The sequence below is a fragment of the Phyllobates terribilis genome, unplaced genomic scaffold (assembly GCF_046119375.1).
Source record: "Phyllobates terribilis strain yellow unplaced genomic scaffold, ASM4611937v1 Scaffold_10__3_contigs__length_209671492, whole genome shotgun sequence".
Lineage (NCBI taxonomy): Eukaryota > Metazoa > Chordata > Amphibia > Anura > Dendrobatidae > Phyllobates > Phyllobates terribilis.
Window position 1 is genome coordinate 157863310 of NW_027362770.1, and position 19931 is coordinate 157883240.

The window sequence follows — 19931 nt, forward strand, 5'->3', positions numbered from 1 at the left end:
GTGCCTCCAACGTCCCCCGAACAACAAGATGCAGGGTCCTTCAGAGGTTTGCAGCTGTGCATGCGCCATCCTGTCGACCTCCTCTATCCACTTCACACAAGCAGAAACGGCTCCAGTGGGCCAAACATTACATGAAGACTGATTTCAAAACTGTTTTGTTCACGGATGAGTGCCGTGCAGCGCTCGATGGTCCAGATGGATGGAGTGGAGGATGGCTGGTTGATGGACACCCCACGCAAACACGGCTACAGCGCCAACAAGGAGGAGGTGGAGTAATGTTTTGGGCTGGAATCATGGGGAGAGAGATTGTCGGCCCCTTTAGGATCCCTGAAGGCGCTAAAGATGAACTCCATAATGTATGTGGATTTTCTCAAACAGCACTTCCTGCCATGGTTCAAGAAGAAGAACCGTGTATTTCACAGCAAGATCATTTTTCTGCATGATAATGCACCATCTCATGCTGCACATAAAATATCTGCATCTCTGGCTGATATGGGCATAAAAGGGGACAAACTTATGGTGTGACCCCCATGCTCCCCTGACCTCTACCCCATTCAGAACCTTTGGAGCATCATTAAAAGGAGTGTCTATGATGGCGGGAGGCAGTTCACATCTAAGCAACAGCTCTGGGAGGGTATTCTGTCCTCATGCAAAACAATTGAAGCAGAAACCATCCAAAACCTGACAAATTCAATGGACGAGAGAGTTCAGAAGCTCCTTTCGAACAAGGGGTCCTATGTGAAAATGTAACATCACCTAGAATAAAGTTTTGAGTTGAAAACTGTTTGATTTCAGTTTCTAACAACCTGCTAATGCTTATAATTTCAAAAATGACCATTTTTTTGGTCTTTATTAAAATGAAAAGGTTGATCGAAAAGTTTGGGGGATCTAAGAGTGTGGCAACCCAGTAGTCATGATTACTTCGAATTCTGACAATATGAGGGTCATGCTGCAGGTAGTGCAGCAAGAAGGCACTTATGTGCCTTGCGCATCTCGGAGCCCCAAAATTATTTTCCGGGCTAGATGCAGCTAAAAATTATTTTTAATTTTAAATCTGGTGAAGCTTATTATAGATGGCCTAATAGGATCAGTGCTGCACACTGCTACAAAGCCCAAATTATTTTCCAGTCAAGATACAGATAAACATGATTAGTAATTTGAAAGCTTAAAACGGTTGGTAGGGTGATTTTAACCAATCATCAAGCTTTTACTCTCCCCAGGATGACACAGGGGTAGAAAAGTCGTTTCGGATCCATGATTTGTTCATCATTATGAACGTGAGTCTGTCTACATTATCAGTGGAGAGCCGCGTGCGCTTATCTGTCAGCACACCACCAGCAGCGCTGAACACACGTTCAGACAGAACGCTGGCTGCGGGGCATGACAAGATCTCCAAGGCGTAAGTGGCTAGCTCCGGCCATTTATCCAGATTGGAAGCCCAAAAAGAGCAAGGGTCCAGTGACACAGTCGTGGCTTCAATGTTTACTTGGAGATACTCCTGTACCATCGTCTCTAGGCGTTGACTATGTGTCAGACTTCTTGTCTCCTGTGGCCTTGCAAAGGATGGGCTAAAAAAGTGGTGAAATGATTCCGAAAAATTGATGTTACCAGCAGATACTGTGGTTCTGTTACGGTTTGAGTGCTGAACACTTGACGGTCCCACGGTTGGCAAGTTGGAACTGTGAGATTCACTACGTGCACCACTGGTATTTTGTGGAAAAGCACATGTAAGATTCTGCAACAGTCTCTGCTGATACTCCTGCATGCGTGCATCCCTTTCTATGGCAGGAATAATTTCTGCAAATTTACTTTTGTACCGGGGATCTAACAGTGTGGCAACCCAGTAGTCAGGATTATTTCTAATTCTCACAATTCGAGGGTCATGTTGCAGGTAGTGCAGCAAGAAGGCACTCATGTGTGTTGCGCATCCAGGAGCACCAAGTCCCTGTTGTGTTGGTGGCGAGGTAACAATCATGCTTCCTTCCTCTGTCCTCTCCCCCCAACCTCGCACAACAGAAATGTGATCAAGGTCTCCCTCATCTGATGAGTCTTCCATCAGTTCGTCCTCCACTTCTTCCTGGGCTCCTGCACCTTCCTCACTAGTTTGGCTGCTACCATGCGCCCTGGTAAAACCATCTCCCCCACCCTCACATGCCTGCCGCCTTGGTGCTGCCGACCGTCTGGACCTTGCAGATGTTAGCCCTTCCGCATACAACTCCTCCTCCTCTACTTCCTCCACCTCCTCTTGTGCCACCACCTGACTCCGAATTCTGTTTAACATGTGCTCCAGCATGTAAATCACCGGAATAGTCATGCTGATAATGGCATCGTCAGCACTAAACATCTTCGTCGCCATTTCAAAACTGTGCAGAAGGGTGCATAGGTCCCTGATCTGAGACCACTCCTCCAGCGTGATTTGCCCCACCTCTGAATCTCGTTGGCCCAGGCTATACGTCAGAACGTATTGCACCAGGGCTTGTCGGTGCTGCCACAGTCGCTGCAACATGTGCAGAGTTGAATTCCACCGGGTAGGCACATCGCATTTTAGCCGGTGAAGTGGCAGGCCCAACGACTTCTGTAGAGATGTAAGTCGCTGAGCTGCGGGATGCGAACGGCGGAAGTGAGCACACAGCGACCGTGCCCTCTGCAGAAGGCCATCTAGTCTGGGATAGTGGGCTAAAAATTGCTGGACAACCAGGTTCAACACGTGAGCCATACAAGGCACGTGTGTGACATTGCCCCGGCGAAGGGCCGCACCCAGGTTTGCAGCATTGTCGCACACGGCCTTCCCTGGTTTCAGGTCCAGTGGAGACAACCATTCATGAAATTGGTTCTCCAGAGCTGACCACAACTCCTCAGCTGTGTGACTCACATTTCCCAGACATTTCAATGTAAAAACCGCCTGATGACGTTGAGCCCTACTGCCAGCATAGTAAGGAGGTGTGCAGGATCCCTTCTGCGCAGTTAGAAAGCTTGTGGCATGACCAGACAGGCTTTGGGTGCAGGTGGAAGACCGAGAGGAGGTTGAGGAGGCAGAAGCAGTGGAGGAACTTTGACATAAAGAGGATTGACGCACAACTCGTGGGGACGGCAAGACTTGGACAGCAGCCCCTTGTCCTGCTGTCACCATAGTTACCCAGTGCCCAGTCAGCGACATGTAACGCCCCTGTCCATGCCTACTCGTCCAAGTGTCTGTGGTGAAATGCACCCTGTCACACACAGAGTTTCTCAAAGAAGCGGTGATGTTGTGTGCGACATGCTGGTGGAGCGCAGGCACACCTTTCTTTGAGAAGTAGTGCCGACTGGGCATCTGGTACTGGGGCACTGCGACGGACATAAGGTCTCGAAAATCCTCTGTGTCCACCAGGCGGAAAGGCAGCATTTCTGTAGCCAAGAGCTTGCAGATGGTGAAATTCAACCTCTTAGCTTTCTCATGGCTAGGAGGAAATGGTCTTTTACTTGTCCACATCTGAGGGACCGAGGGCTGGCTATTGTGCTTAGACGGGGTTGATAAGGGTGTCCCCGGCAAACTGCCGGTCTGTGAGGAAGATGCAGGCGGACATGTTAGGTTGCCTTGATCCAAAGGTGGTGCTATCGATGTCGGACAGCGCTCAACACCAGCTGGTGTTACCACCTCCAAAGAAAATGATGACCTGCCAATCACGCTGGCTGTTGCGGGTAAAGAGGTGGCAGGTCTGCGCCCCAAAACAGGTGTGACTGCTGTCCCCCCAGTCACAGAGGATGAAGAGGCCGCGGATGCACAAGATATGGCAGACGGTGATTGGCCCGGCCGGCTAGGCCGCATTGTAGCACACTGAGCTTCCCACTGCAACTTATGCTTCATGTCCATGTGCCGGTTCATGCATGAAGTACTCAAACTATGTATTTTTTGGCCTCTACTTAGCTTTTGCTGACAAATGTTACAGATAACACGAGTTGGGTCATCTTTATCGATCTGAAAAAATGCCCAGGCTATGCAAGGCTTAGCACCCATGCGACCTGAAGAGCCACCACGACTTGTGGTGAGAGGCAGAGTTGTGTTTGAGGATGCAGTTGTTGACGTGCTTCCAGTACTACGTCTCTGTCCAGGAAGGCGCAACCTGACCTCGTCGTCACTAGCATCTTCCTCCACCTCCTCTGCTGACCTCATCTCTTGGCTGACTGTGGGTTGACAGTAAGTGGGATCTCCGACCTCATCATCATCACCCTGTGCGTTATCACACCCGTCGTCCTCAGAGCCAACCTGTTCCTGCCCTGACAAAAAACTAAAGTTGTCGCTCCAATCAGGTATTTGAGTCTTATCATCGTCTTCCTCATTGTCTCCACCAACAGGAGTTACAGTTTGGGAATGAGGGTCTACATTATGGTCAGAACCTTCTGCGTCTGGTCCTGGATCCGACTCATAAAGATTCTGGGCATCAGTGCAGATCATTTCCTCGTCTGGATTCACAGAAGCGCTGGAGTCGACCTCTGATTCCCAGGCTATAGTATGAGTAAACAGCTCTGCAGACTCAACCATCTGTTCTACCTCATACTCAGACGGGCAGCTGGAGATTTGGGAGCTGTGAGGAAGCAAGTGCGATTTGGGTGACACCTTTGAGGACTGGAGTATTTGTGATGTTGAAGTTGATGTGGAGGAGAGCCCACTTAAAGGAGCACTTGATATCCGTTGAAGCACCTGCTGTTTTTGTGCCTCATCTGGAATTTGTAGCGATTGGCGTGGCCGTAAGAAAGGGATCTTATCACATTGTCCGCTAAAAGAAGTAGACATTTTAGTTTGGCTGGAAGATGGTCTTTCTTCTGCAGATGTTACTGTTGCTTTAACACCTACCCCACGGACACAACCTTTTTTCCCCTTCCCAACACGCCTATTCCCCTTTCCACCAGCAGCAGGCCTTTTTCCACTCATTTTGGTGGTTAACTAATTCACAACTCTGGAGTTGTTTGCACAAAAAAACAATGGATGGTAACCGAGCAGAGCTGAGTGGCCAAACTGTGGTATTAGGCCAAAACTATTGGCTGGGTTAGATGCAGAAAAAAATTATTTTGAATTTGCAACCTGATGGAGGTCAGTATAGATGGACTAATACAAATAGTCCCACACACTGCTAGAAGCCCAAATATTTTTTCAGAGGTACTGTAGATGCAGATAAAAATTAGTTTTAATTTGCAACCTGATGGAGGTCAGTATAGATGGACTAATAGAGAAAGTCCGACACACTACTAGAAGCCCAAATATTTTTTCAGAGGTAGATGCAGAAAAAAATATATTCAGTTTGCAACCTGATGGAGGTCAGTATAGATGGACTAATACAAATAGTCCCACACACAGCTAGAAGCCCAAATATTTTTTCAGAGGTAGATGCAGAAAAAAATTATTTTTAATTTGCAACCTGATGGAGGTCAGTATAGATGGACTAATAGACCAAGTCCCACACACTGCTAGAAGCCCAAATATTTTTTCAGAGCTAGATGCAGAAAAAAATAATTTTTAATTTGCAACCTGATGGAGGTCAGTATAGATGGACTAATAGACCAAGTCCCACACACCGCTAGAAGCCCAACTATTTTTTCAGAGCTAGATGCAGAAAAAAATTATATTCAATTTGCAACCTGCTGGAGGTCAGTATAGAAGGACTAATAGAACAAGTCCCACACACTGCTAGAAGCCCAAATATTTTTTCAGAGCTAAATGAAGAAAAAAATTATTTTTAATTTGCAACCTGATGGAGGTCAGTATAGATGGACTAATAGACCAAGTCCCACACACTGCTAGAAGCCCAAATATTTTTTCAGAGCTAGATGCAGAAAAAAATTATTTTTAATTTGCAACCTGATGGAGGTCAGTATAGAAGGACTAATAGACCAAGTCCCACACACTGCTAGAAGCCCAAATATTTTTTCAGAGCTAGATGCAGAAAAAAATTATATTCAATTTGCAACCTGCTGGAGGTCAGTATAGAAGGACTAATAGAACAAGTCCCACACACTGCTAGAAGCCCAAATATTTTTTCAGAGCTAAATGAAGAAAAAAATTATTTTTAATTTGCAACCTGATGGAGGTCAGTATAGATGGACTAATAGACCAAGTCCCACACACAGCTAGAAGCCCAAATATTTTTTCAGAGCTAGATGCAGAAAAAAATTATATTCAGTTTGCAACCTGATGGAGGTCAGTATAGATGGACTAATAGAATGATGCTATGCCCAAAAGATTTTACTTCACTAGGTGCAGTAAAAAAATTGGTATTCTATACACAGGTGGTATATCTTGCAACACAGATAGGCTACTCCACTGACTAACACACTCTGCAATAGGCCAAAAAGGATTAGCTTTGCTAGATTCAGCCAAATGCTGTGAAAAAAACTTGCACAGCACTGGCACAGACCTGCCTGGCAAAAACTGATAGGAACTCATGTAACCTAGTCCTGAAAAGGACTCCAATTACAATTAGTCTTTACTCCCACAACCTATCTATTTAAGAGCACAGACCTCCCTGATAAAAGTTGTAGGAAATGCTGTAACCTAGTCCTTAAAAGGACTGCAATCACAACTATTCCCTACTCCCAAGCTATCTGTATATTTGTGCGAAAATTGGCTTGAAATTAACAAGGTATAGCGCACACAGCAACAGCGGTGCCGTCTAACACGCAGCTGCAGCAGTGAGAAAATGGTGGCGACGGGGAAAATGGCTTGGTCTTATAGGGCAAGGACATGTGACATACACTGCCAATGACACATGCCCTTGCTTGTGTGAAAAAAAGCACTTCGCTCCGTGTGTGCGCTGCTGATAGGCTGACAGATTGCACCTCCCCACTGTAAATGCGGGAAAGAGAAAAAAAAATGGAGATCTTCATTGTTCCTGCAGAGATCCATCCCCTGCCCCTCCCCCCACCCCGCTGTACACTCAAACTGCGTATTAACATTAATTTTCATCATTACTGAGAAAAAATCCAGTTATGATTTTGGTGCACGAACAGTTATCGAACATAACCTCGAACAGCCGAATTTTTCTCAAATTGTTCGTGTTCGCCGAACGGCTCGAACACCGCCCAAAACAGCTCGAATTTGAGATTGGCGAACAGTTCGAGTAGAACAACGCTCATCTCTAGACCTAATTCTTGGTCCCATTTCATAGACTTAGATGCCCTACTCTGAACCGGTTGTTTTCTACTTGGAATAGACTTACAGTTTAAAAAATATTTGACGAGTCAAACTGACCTGTGAGAAGTTTTGATCAGTAGGGTTCAGGTTCTGAGACCCCCACCAATCTCTAAAACTAATGGGCAAAAGTATTCAGTAGAAAAATGCTCTCCTCGGAAAGGTGAGATTAGCTGAAGACAGGCTCAATAGAAAGTCAACGACCTGATTCAACAAGACCGATCATTCTTACGATGGTCTTGATGAGGGGGCATGTTGGAGTGACACACTTCTTCTTCATTAAGATGACCATTTCTCTAAATGAATCAGGATCATCTTACGAGTGGCATGCGCCTCCGTACACCCAGCCACAAATCTTACTCCAGTCATGAAATAGATGAGCTGTGGTCAAGTCTCTGCTGAGCCACCGCCCCAGCACAGTTCTGCTCATTTTGATGGAGGTGTCAAAAACTGGCGTGAAAATGCCAAAAACCACAAAAAATTATGCGCAACTCTGACTTTTGAATGAATTGGTGCCTAAGTGCTTATCTTCAGCAAACCCTGTCTACCCAAGAAGAGCAGTGTTTCTCCCCTTCATTTCAACAATTAGTGGGGTTAATGTGCTGTTACCACCACTGATCACTGAAATGATAGAGCAAAGGCCCTCAGTTTTTTTCGGAGTTGAATGACTTTGAGCCAGTCTTCAGCGAACGTCGTGTACCTGAAGAGAGCAATGCTCAAAAGAGCTATTTTCTTTTAGAGATTGGTGGGGATCTCTGCATCCAGAAATCCACCAGTCAAAATTCTGACTATGACATGTCACTTATTTTATGAAAATGAAATTACTCTGAAAGATTAACACTGCCAGATACTAGAAAATTAGGTCCATTGGGTGCCACATTAAGGGAACTTTAGTGTATTAAAGTGGTTGTCCGAATAAGATAAACATCTTTTTAGGGCTTGTTGGGTTGTCTGAACAAGACTCCTCCTCTAACAATGAAAATTTTTACCTAGAGGAGCTTTTGGACCTAGAGGACTACAGGCATCCATCGAAAACAACTGAGACAGACTAATATTTTTGGAACAGCCTTAAAACCGGTGGTACTCAACTATTCAATTTCCGTTCAAGCGGAAAATTCAGGATCCTCTTCTTGATTGGTGGGAAACCTGATGACACCCCGAGCTATTCGCAACCTATCATCTTGACAGGTGATAAGTTGCATTCTTGGATCTACCCCTCGCCCCAATGCATAATTTTCTTTCTCCAAGAAGGTTGGATGTTGCCAATTTCATCAAGAATTATTGCAGCCTTTAGAAGCTACCAGGTGTGGGGAAAAATGAAGATCGCATGGGTTCAATTTTTACCCAGAATTATCTACAAAAAAACCATCATAGAACAAATAATTGACTAAGTGGAACATGACTCTCAATGGGTGGTAGGTCTAAGGACTGTTTGACCTACAGCTCTTTGATGTCTATGGCATGTTTGATGCTTGAGACTATGAAGGAAGATGGAAAGGGTCAACATAGAAGAAAAAATGGTGATAACTAATACCCTTGTCGAACGTAATAAATCTCCTGACTCCAGACGTGTGAATTGTTCATAGTGGAGCTTTATCGTTATCACAGTCATATGGAGGTTACATGCGATGCTGGTTTGAGGTTTGTTCTCTATGTGACTAACACAACTGTTTAATCATATTTCACATATTCTTCCAGTTACGTTAATTTGAACCATCCCCAAAGTCATAGGATGAGGCTCGATCTACTCACAGATGCATTTTATCTCTGGAGAAAGGATAAGACAGCGGTTTCATCTTTGCGTTTTCGCTAATTTGTGGCACTTTGGGTTGTAAAGGCTTGGTACATTTGTTCCATATACCGGAGAGCTTTACGGTGAAACCCTTTTCTTCTTTCACTTCATACATCTGAAAAATACAGAAAAAGTAATGGATAGTGTATGGACATAGTGTACCGTACTCTTGTTTTACAAGCAAATACTATACATCTGTTACAGTAAGAAAGTTTTCTGATTTTTCCAAGTCCCATTTTTTTAGAAGGGTTCCCCCCAAAAATAAGTTAAACACAGTTTTTACCCCACTGAGACCTTTGACAATCAGCAGTAATCTGCATAGAAGAGCAAGTGCTCAATTTTCCTACAGTGCCTCCGCAGGAGAAACAGAGTATTACATTTTGCCTATTGAAATGAATGGGTATTCACCGTTTTGTGTCTACAGCTCCTATGCAGGCTAATATGAATTTATAGCTTTAGACTACAAACAAACCTTGTACAGTCTGACCCTGTCATCACATTCCCTTCAATCTTCCACTTAAATTTTATCCAACATTAGCAAAAAAATAGGGAAGAGAGCATGATGTCAGGATCAGACTACAGAGAGTTCCTTTGTAGTCTGTAGCCATGGAAACAAAACAATAGAAGATTTTTAACGTTGCTTAATTTTTTATTTTATATTGATTAGACCTATGCAAAGTAATGTGTCAAAGGTGGATACATCCTTAACTAATTATAAATTGTTAAATGATAAGTCTGTTGTGCTGCAGGAGACTAGATAGGCAGGACTTCACGACTGACAATAGTAAATTAAAGAGGACACATGTCTTTAACTTAAAGAGGACTTGTCACCAGGCCAAAACTGACCAGTTTTTGCTCTTATTTCATTCCGGCTTCTCCCCAGATTATTATTATTTTTTTTTTTTAAATACATTGTAAGTGACTCGCCCAGGGGGATATGGGGGACTCGGTACCCGGGCCTTTACCTTCTTGGGAGGTCATGGCAGTCGGCTCCCGGGCCCGTACTCTGGGGTCACTCTTTAAAAGGGGCTTGTTACTTGAAGGGATGAATAACAGTTTTGTCTCATGATGCCTCCTGTGGTTCCTGGTAATGGGTACCAGCGCTGCTGCAGACCTCCGGGGGTGATGGGATGGCAGCTGGGATGCTTCAGCTCCCCACAGGCGGAGCAGGTCCCCGGGGCAGGGTTGATGGAAGGGATGCAGGTGAGAGGTGGCCCGGTCGGGTCAGGGGGAATGATGGACACGCACACAGGGAATTCGCTTCAGTACCTTTACTGGTGTAGACGGCAGGTATGGTCCAGGGTACTCAGTAGGAAGGGTGCACTTCTGGACTCTCCCCAGTGAGCGGGTAGTAGGCCTCCTGATCCGTTTCTTCCTCTCTCTAAAGCTCCTGAGTCCTGACCAGCCTGGAACTAGGCCTAGCTTCTGTGCTGTTTCACTCTCTCACCTATCGGCTTGGTAGTAGAACTTTTCTCGGCAACCACTATCCCTGGACTCTGGGGCCTTCATGGTTCCTAGTTATGTAAATGATTATAGCTTCATGTTGACCAGGGGTCTGTAATCCTCCTGGTATGCTGGTTATCCCTACTGGGCGTAGAGGACCCTGTAGGCGCAGACCCGGTATCCGGCTTGTGTTCTGTGGTGAGCCTAAGATGCTCCTCTGCCCCCTTAACTCCTCTCTCCTCTCCTTGCCTCCGGCCACGCTCTAGGCCCTCAGGCTTCAGCACGTGCTTTAGGCCTTGGCTGGCCCTCAGCACAGCAGCTCACATGCTGCCTCGTCACTGATCTCAAGTGCCAGCACACTCTGCCTACCTAACTCCACCCTCCAGTATATATATCCCTAACAGGGCTCCCTCTGGTGGTATGAGGTGGAAGGGTGGAGGTGCTTGTTATGTAATGAGGGCCTCTTGTGGAGAAGTCCGTCCATGCACCCTTTTGGGTCCTGTGGTACCTGTAATAGCAGGATGCCACATAAGGTTCCAGAGATATGGACCTTTTTATGGTCTCCACTAAAGTAGGCGTGGCTCACAGGATCCTCTGGGGCATGTCTTTACTCCATTTTGAGTCACGCCCCCTTTGCAAAAGACCACAAAAAACAGAACTAAATAAAAAGTCCTGTATCTCTGGACCCCAATGATGGATTTATAAGAAAACAAAAACTGAATATTCAGGGGAGAAGGGAGAATAAAATAAGAGCAAAAGCTGACCACTTTTGATGTGAAATATTTTATTTAAAGGGGAAGTCATGGCTCCTCGGCCTCATATAGGCAAATGGTCTGGGCCCATGAACTCCTAATTATGTTCAATAAGTCGTTATCTTTTATTTTATTGCATACATGGGTGGTTACATGAAGAAGGCAATATATTTTTAAAAGCATTGATATATGGTAATGAGAAACAGATCCAGCTCACCATCATAGGATTCCCAGGTAGTTCAGAGCACAGAGGGCGTCCATGCCTGGATGAAATCGGTGGCAGGAAAAGGTAGAAAATTCAGTTCACAAACTTTTTTTTTAAAAATATATATATATATTTTTTATTACTGAATAATAGTAATCCAATGAAAAAAAAATTGTTAAAATTCCAAGTTCATAGCATGGTTACAGGATCCATGGAGAAGGCATAGTATTCTGTAGATCTACACGTTTCAGGTGTACAACACCCTAAGTCATTATCAAAACTGTCTTAGTCATGCTCATCGCTAAGGGTGTTATACACCTGTTATACACCTGTGTTTTATACACCTGAGATTTTGAGGGAACACTTAGCTAATTTAAATGAATTTAAATGTCCTGGTCCAGATGAATTACATCCTAGGGTATGAGACAGATAGCAGAGGAAATTGCAGAAACACTAGCCAGAATCTTTGAAAATTCCTGGAGAATAGGAGAAGTCCCAGAAGCTGGAGGAGGGCAAATGTTGTCCCTATCTTTAAAAAAGGAAAGAAGATGGAGCCAGGAAATTACAGGCCAATGAGCCTTACTTCTATACCAGGAAAGATCTTTAAACAAATTATTAAACAGCATGTATGTAAGTACTTGGATAAGAATACAGTAATTAAACAGAGCCAGCATGGTTTTGTAGCAAACAAGTCATGCCACACTAATCTAATTTTCTTCTATGATGGAATCACTGACTGGGTGGATCAGGGAAATGCAGTAGATATAGTATATCTCGACTTCAGCAAAGCATTTGATAAAGTATCTTATACTATCCTTATTGAAAAAATTACCAAGTATGGGATTGACAAGGCTACAGTTAGGTGGATTCATAGCTGGCTCAGGGATCATATTAAAAAAGTGGTAATAAATGGTTCCACATCGCGTTGGAAGAGTGTTTCAAGTGGTGTACCACAAGGCTCTGTCCTGGCCCCAGTGTTGCTCAACATTTTTATAACTGATCTAGATAAGGGAACTGAAAATAAACTAATCAAATTTGCAGACGATGCAAAGCTAGGAGCAATAGCTAACACTAGAGAAGGCAGAGAAAGGATTCAGAAGGATCTAGATAAGCTTGAACAATGGGCAGCAACTAATATAATGGAATTTAACGGAGAAATGTAAGATTCTACATCTGGGCAAGAAAAATAAAAATTACATCTACGGAATGGGAGGAGTAGGGCTAAGCAACAGCACATGGGAAAATGACTTGTATATACTAATAGATCACAGACTGCACATGAGTCAACAGTGTGATGCAGCAGCAAAAAAGGCAAACACAGTTCTGTTATGTATTAAGAGAAGCATAGAGTCTAGATCACGTGAAGTCATTATCCCCCTCTACTCCTCCTTGGTCAGACCTCATCTGGAATGCTGTGTCCACTTCTGAGCACCACGTTTTAAGAAAGACATTGTAAAACTGGAGCAAGATCAGAGAAGAGCTACCAGGATGGTGAGCGGACTGCAAACTATGTCCTATGAGGAACGGTTAAAGGACCTGGGAATGTTTAGCTTGCAAAAAAGAAGGCTAAGAGGAGACTTAATAGCTGTCTACAAATATCTGAAGGGCTGTCACATTGTAGAGGGATCATCCTTTTTCTCATTTGCACATGGAAACACGAGATGCAATGGGATGAAACTGAAAGGGAGAAGATACATATTAGATGTTAGAAAAAAACTTATTGACAGTGAGGGTGATCAATGAGTGGAACAGGCGGCCACGAGAGGTGGTGAGTTCTCCTTCAATGGAAGTCTTCAAACAAAGGCTGGACAGACATCTGTCTGAGATGGTTTAGTGACTCCTGCATTGAGCAGGGGGTTGGACCAGATAACCCTGGAGGCTCCTTCCAACTCTAAAATTCTATGATTCTATGATTCTATGAAACATGTAGATCTTCAGTATACTATGCCTTCTCCTTGGATCCTGTAGCTATGCTATGAATTTGGAATTTTAATTTTTTTTTTCCACTGGATTACTATTATTCACTAATAAAGAAAATATACATTTTTTTTAAAAGTTTGCGAAGCTGGATTTTCTACACTTTCTTGCCATTGATATATGATCCCATTTGGGATTATGGGACTGACACTGTCAGATTGACTGTTATGGGCAGCAAGGCTACTTTCCAAAGGCCATTTTTCTTACCTTATTGGTGGGCACCTTTATTTTTAGGAATTCTGCTTCACGACTTAGAACATGCCATGGTGCGTGAATCCTAACAAAGTTCAAACCCTGGTTCTTAGCCTTAAAAGAAGAATAGAAAAACAGTTACTGTAATAAAAGTGGTATGATGCAACATAATATATATCTTTGTGCCAAGAGTATAGACAGAGCAAAAACAAGAAGAGTTTTAATTTTCAAAAATTTGGACCATAAAATTAAGTGTGTAAAACACTGAGTACACATCAAAAAATACAATCCTAGCTCGTCAGATATTGGCTTACAGGGTAGCTACATATAGGTGGCAGTATAGAGTTTGTTTACTTCTTTCTGTAGAATAATTATTTTGCATATTATTTTCCCAAGGAGCATTGCCTCTAAACTTTCCTATGCTTAAAGGGCATCTGTCAGCAGGCTTTTGCTATGTAATCTGAGAACAGCATGATATAGGGGGTAAAGACTCTGATTCCAGTGATGTGTTACTTATTAGGCTGTGTTTCGCTGTTTTTCAATAAAGTCAGTATTTTATTAGCAGGAGATTATCGCTACAGGACTAGGTGTCTCAAGTTCCCTAGTCCAACCACACCCCCAACACTGATTAGCAGCTTTCTGTCAATATACAGTGTACACAGAAAGCGGCCAATCAGAAGTGTGGGTGGGGTTATACACAGCTCAGCATTCCAAGCTCAACATTCCGAGGGCTCAATATTCCGAGCTCAACATTCCGAGGGCTCAATATTCCGAGCTCAACATTCCAAGGGCTCAATATTCCGAGCTCAACATTCCGAGGGCTCAACATTCCGAGCTCAACATTCCGAGGGCTCAATATTCCGAGCTAAACATTCCGAGGGCTCAATATTCCGAGCTCAACATTCCGAGGGCTCAATATTCCGAGCTCAACATTCCAAGGGCTCAATATTCCGAGCTAAACATTCCGAGGGCTCAATATTCCGAGCTCAACATTCCGAACACTGCCAGATCTGCAGCAGAGAAGACTGTGATTCTATCACAACTGCTGCACCCAGTAAGCTAAGTGATACATCACTGGAATCAGAGTCTCTGACCCTACATTATACTGATATCAGATTACATAGCAAAAACCTGCTGACAGATTCCCTTTAAGTAGAGCTCAGTAAGGAATAATAGCAGTTTTTTGATGACGTGCTGTTCACACAGCATCTCACAGCCCATCAGAACTTTATTCTGTAGTGATAGGGAGCAATCATTGCAGTTCACAGCTAACTTAAGCATTAAAGAGATTGTCACTACGTTTTTGCCACCTAAGAGCAGCATGATGTAGAGACATAGACCCTGATTCCAACGGTGAGTCACTTACAGGGGTTTTTGATGTAGTTTTGATAAAATCACAGTTTTATCATCAGGAGATTATCACCAGAGAAATAGTAAGCTTGCTGCCTTGTAGTCCTTAACATTCATATATAACCACTCCCCCACCACTGATTAGCAGCTTTCTGCCTATGCACAGTGTACACAGATAGCCGCCAATCAATTTGGTGGGCGGGGTTATATAAAGTTCAGCATTCAGAGATTTGCTAAATCTGCAGCAGAGAAAACTACCAAAACGTCAGTAAGCAGACCAGTAAGTGACACATCACTGGAATTAGGGTCTCTACCCCCTACATCATGCTGCTCTCAGATGGGGTAGAAATAACCTGGTGACTGATTCCCTTTTACACTTTCAAGATTTCCTCCCACACTCCAAAGATATACTGATAAGAAACTTAGATTATGAGCCCCAATGGGGACAGTGATGATTAAGCGCTGCGGAATAAGATGGAGCTATGGAAGTAAACAAAATAAACTGTCAGGAAGCGCAGCTCATTGTGGGGTTTCAGTCAGGACCTTGAAGACAACAAACATCCTACAATTTTCTGGGGAGAGGACCTTTGTTCCATTAACAAGTAGACTTGGAGACTCATGCAAAAGATCCCTGGGCATTAATGGTCATCTAAAGGTGACAGATCTCCATGAGATTTCAAGAGAAAATCCCAGCCTGGTCCAACACATGGTGGTGACTGAGCTAAGACTTGTTTGTGAGAACCTCTCCATACCATTGAATTATATTGTTTGAAGACCAAAACCAAGGGTCTTCAAAGAGCAAGGTAAAAAGATCACAAAAGTACGAGAGTATATCAAAATGGCCAACTTTTGGAAGTGTGCCTCTGAAAATTCTTTTTTTTTTCCATAAGTTTCTGTTTGTAAAAGTTTTAAAAAGGAACCTGTCAATTGTTTCATGCTGCCTGAACTACGGGCAGCATGAATCCGAGCCTGGCTACCCAACTGCGGCCAAGGGTAGTCTTTGTTGAAAAGTTCAACAGTTCTCTGTTCAATAAGAAAAAACTCAGGAGGGTATCATGTACCATCTACATAGACGTTTATGGGTAGGGTCATAAAGGGTAAATGTGAATGTATCGGTTCCAGATCCCGATCTGTAAGATGCCCCATTCCCACATCATGACGATCTAGTGATGACATTGCTCCCCCTGGGCTAAGTCTCAGGAGGACCAGAGAGCATGAGACTTTAGAAGAAATCTCAAGATCTCATTTTTAGAGATTTCTCTATGGAAGCATTTTTTTTTCAATAAATCTATTTCCAATCTTTCACCGTTTGGCATTTTTTTTATCACATCATTGAAAGCCTCACGTTACACAATTCTAGTTCTGCAAAGGCAGAATATTTGTATTGGGAGGGCGAGCCGGAGCGAGCAGATTCAGGGGGATAAAATCAATCCTAAAAAGGGCCATATATTTTTATGGATTGTGAAGCTTTCCAAGTAACGATTCTCCTTCCAGTACAATTATAGTATTTATTTATTTTTTGGGCTAATAAAATTCATTCTGATGAAAAAGTACTTTTAGTGAATCGGTATAACTGATCCTCTACAATACATCACGGCTAACGATTTCAACATATATTTTTGGGATTATTATACTGAGTAATATTGTGCTGAGATTATTCTATCTATCTATCAATCTATCATCTATTATCTATCTATTATCTATTATCTATCTATTATCTATCTATTATCTATCTATTATCCATCTATTATCTATCTATTATCTATCTATTATCTATTATCTATCTATTATCTATCATCTATCTATTATCTATCTATTATCTATCTATTATCTATTATCTATCTATCTATCTATTATCTATCATCTATCTATCATCTATCTATTATCCATCTATCTATTATCTATCTATCTATCTATTATCTATCTATTATCCATCTATTATCTATCTATTATCTATTATCTATCTATTATCTATCATCTATCTATTATCTATCTATTATCTATCTATTATCTATTATCTATCTATCTATCTATTATCTATCATCTATCTATCATCTATCTATTATCCATCTATCTATTATCTATCTATCTATCTATTATCTATCTATTATCTATCATCTATCTATCTATTATCTATCTATTATCTATTATCTATCTATTATCTATCATATATCTATTATCTATCATCTATCTATTATCTATCTATTATCTATCTATCATCTATCTATTATCTATCTATCATCTATCTATTATCTATCTATTATCTATCTATTATCTATCTATCTATTATCTATTATCTATCTATCATCTATCTATTATCTATCTATCTATTATCTATTATCTATCTATCTATCATCTATCTATCTATTATCTATCATCTATCATCTATCTATTATCTATTATCTATCTATTATTTATCTATTATCTATTATCTATCTATTATTTATCTATTATCTATCATCTATCTATCTATCTATTATCTATTATCTATCATCTATCTATTATCTATCATCTATCTATTATCTATCTATCATCTATCTATTATCTATCTATTATCTATTATCTATCATCTATCTATTATCTATCTATTATCTATCTGTTATCTATCTATCATCTATTATCTATCATCTATCTATTATCTATCTATTATCTATCATCTATCTATTATCTATTATCTATCTATTATCTATCCATCATCTATCTATCATCTATCTATTATCTATCATCTATCTATTATCTATCTATTATCTATCTATTATCTATCATCTATTATCTATCTATTATCTATCATCTATCTATTATCTATCATCTATCTATCTATCATCTATCTATTATCCATCTATTATCTATTATCTATCATCTATCTATTATCTATCTATTATCTATCCATCATCTATCTATTATCTATCTATTATCTATCTATTATCTATCATCTATCTATTATCTATCATCTATCTATCATCTATCTATTATCTATCTATTATCTATCTATTATCTATCTATCTATCTATTATCTATATATCTATCTATCATTTATCTATTATCTATCTATAATCTATTATCAATATTATCTATCTATTATCTATCTATCATCTATCTATTATCTATTAGCTATCTATTATCTATCTATCATCTATCTATCATCTATTATCTATCATCTATCTATTATCTATCTATCTATTATCTATCTATTATCTATCTATCTATTATTTATCTATTATCTATCATCTATCTATTATCTATCTATTATCTATCATCTATCTATTATCTATCTATTATCTATCTATTATCTATCTATCATCTATCTATTATCTATTATCTATCATCTATCTATTATCTATCATCTATCTATTATCTATCTATTATCTATCTATTATCTATCTATTATCTATCATCTATCTATTATCTATCTATTATCTATCTTATATCTATCTATTATCTATCTCATATCTATCTATTATTTATCTACCTATCCATTATCTATCTATTATCTATCTTATGTCTATTTCTTATCTATTATCCATCTATTATCTATCTATTATCTATCATCTATCTATTATCTATCTATCTATTATCTATCTATTGTCTATTATCTATCTATTATCCATCTATTATCTATCTGTTATCTATCTATGATCTATCTATTATGTATTATGTATTATCTATCTATTATCTATCTATTATCTATCATCTATCTATTATCTATTATCTATTATCTATCTATTATCTATTATCTATCTATTATCTATCATCTATCTATTATCTATTATCTATCTATTATCTATTTATCTATTATCTATCTATCTATTATATATCTATTATCTATCATCTATCTATTATCTATGTATTATCTATCATCTATCTATTATCTATCTATTATCTATTATCTATCTATCTATTATCTATCTATTATCTATCTTCTATCTATCATCTATCTATCATCTATCTATTATCTATCTATCATCTATCTATTATCTATCTATCATCTATCTATCATTTATCTATTATCTATCATCTATCTATTATCTATCTATCTATTATCTATCTATCTATTATATATCTATTATCTATCATCTATCTATCTATCATCTATCTATTATCTATCTATTATCTATCATCTATCTATTATCTATTATCTATCTATCTATCATCTATCTATTATTTATTATCTATCTATTATCTATTATCTATGTATTATCTATCATCTATCTATTATCTATCTATTATCTATTATCTATCTATCTATTATCTATCTATTATCTATCTATTATCTATGTGTTATCTATCATCTATCTATTATCTATCATCTATCTAATATCTATCTATTATCTATCTATCTATTATCTATCTATCTATTATCTATCATCTATCTATCATCTATCTATCATCTATCATCTATTATCTATCTATTATCTATCATCTATCTATTATCTATCTATTATATATCTATTATCTATCTATTATCTATGTATTATCTATCATCTATCTATTATCTATCTATTATCTATCTATCTATTATCTATCTATCTATTATCTATCTATTATCTATGTATTATCTATCATCTATCTATCCATCCATGTATTTATCTCATATCTGTCAATCTATATTCCCTTTCTTTTGTTCTTTCTTTCATCTTTCTTTCTTCATATAGGCATACAGAGCATAAACATCTCCTGACAGAGTATCGCTTCTTTTTATTTTTCAAAGCTGTTCACCTCGCTCCACCTATCTAACGATGAGCTCAGCTAAGAGAAACAGTAAGAAAAGACACCGGTATAGAGGGAAACCTATTTTCATGATATGAACTCAAATTTAAACTTCAATTTGCCTCTGAGATTGTAAGCAAGTGACCGATTTATCTGGCACTTGTTAGTTATCTTTTTTTTTTCAGTTTTCTTATCGTCAGGCATCCTAACAATAGAATTTTGATAACACAACATTAGTGAATAGTATGTGATCTAACTCTACAATCATATCATATGAGTTTCCGTATGGTGACGTCTTTCGACACTGTGCAGAAAACAAGCAGAACTTCTCACATTTCACGCTCTATCAAT

General features: G+C 40.0%; 1 protein-coding gene across 2 annotated transcripts in view; it reads right to left on the reverse strand.

Annotated features, from left to right (window-relative positions):
* ANO2 (anoctamin 2) overlaps nt 1-19931 on the reverse strand; it is a 381234-nt gene that overhangs the window by 217472 nt on the left and 143831 nt on the right. For both annotated transcript variants that reach the window (XM_073649311.1, XM_073649312.1), the window contains exons 4-5: nt 13539-13637; nt 8915-9069 (exon numbers count right to left, since the gene is read on the reverse strand). In XM_073649311.1, coding sequence (XP_073505412.1) covers nt 8915-9069; nt 13539-13637 — 254 coding nt within the window. The remainder of the gene's footprint in view (nt 1-8914; nt 9070-13538; nt 13638-19931) is intronic.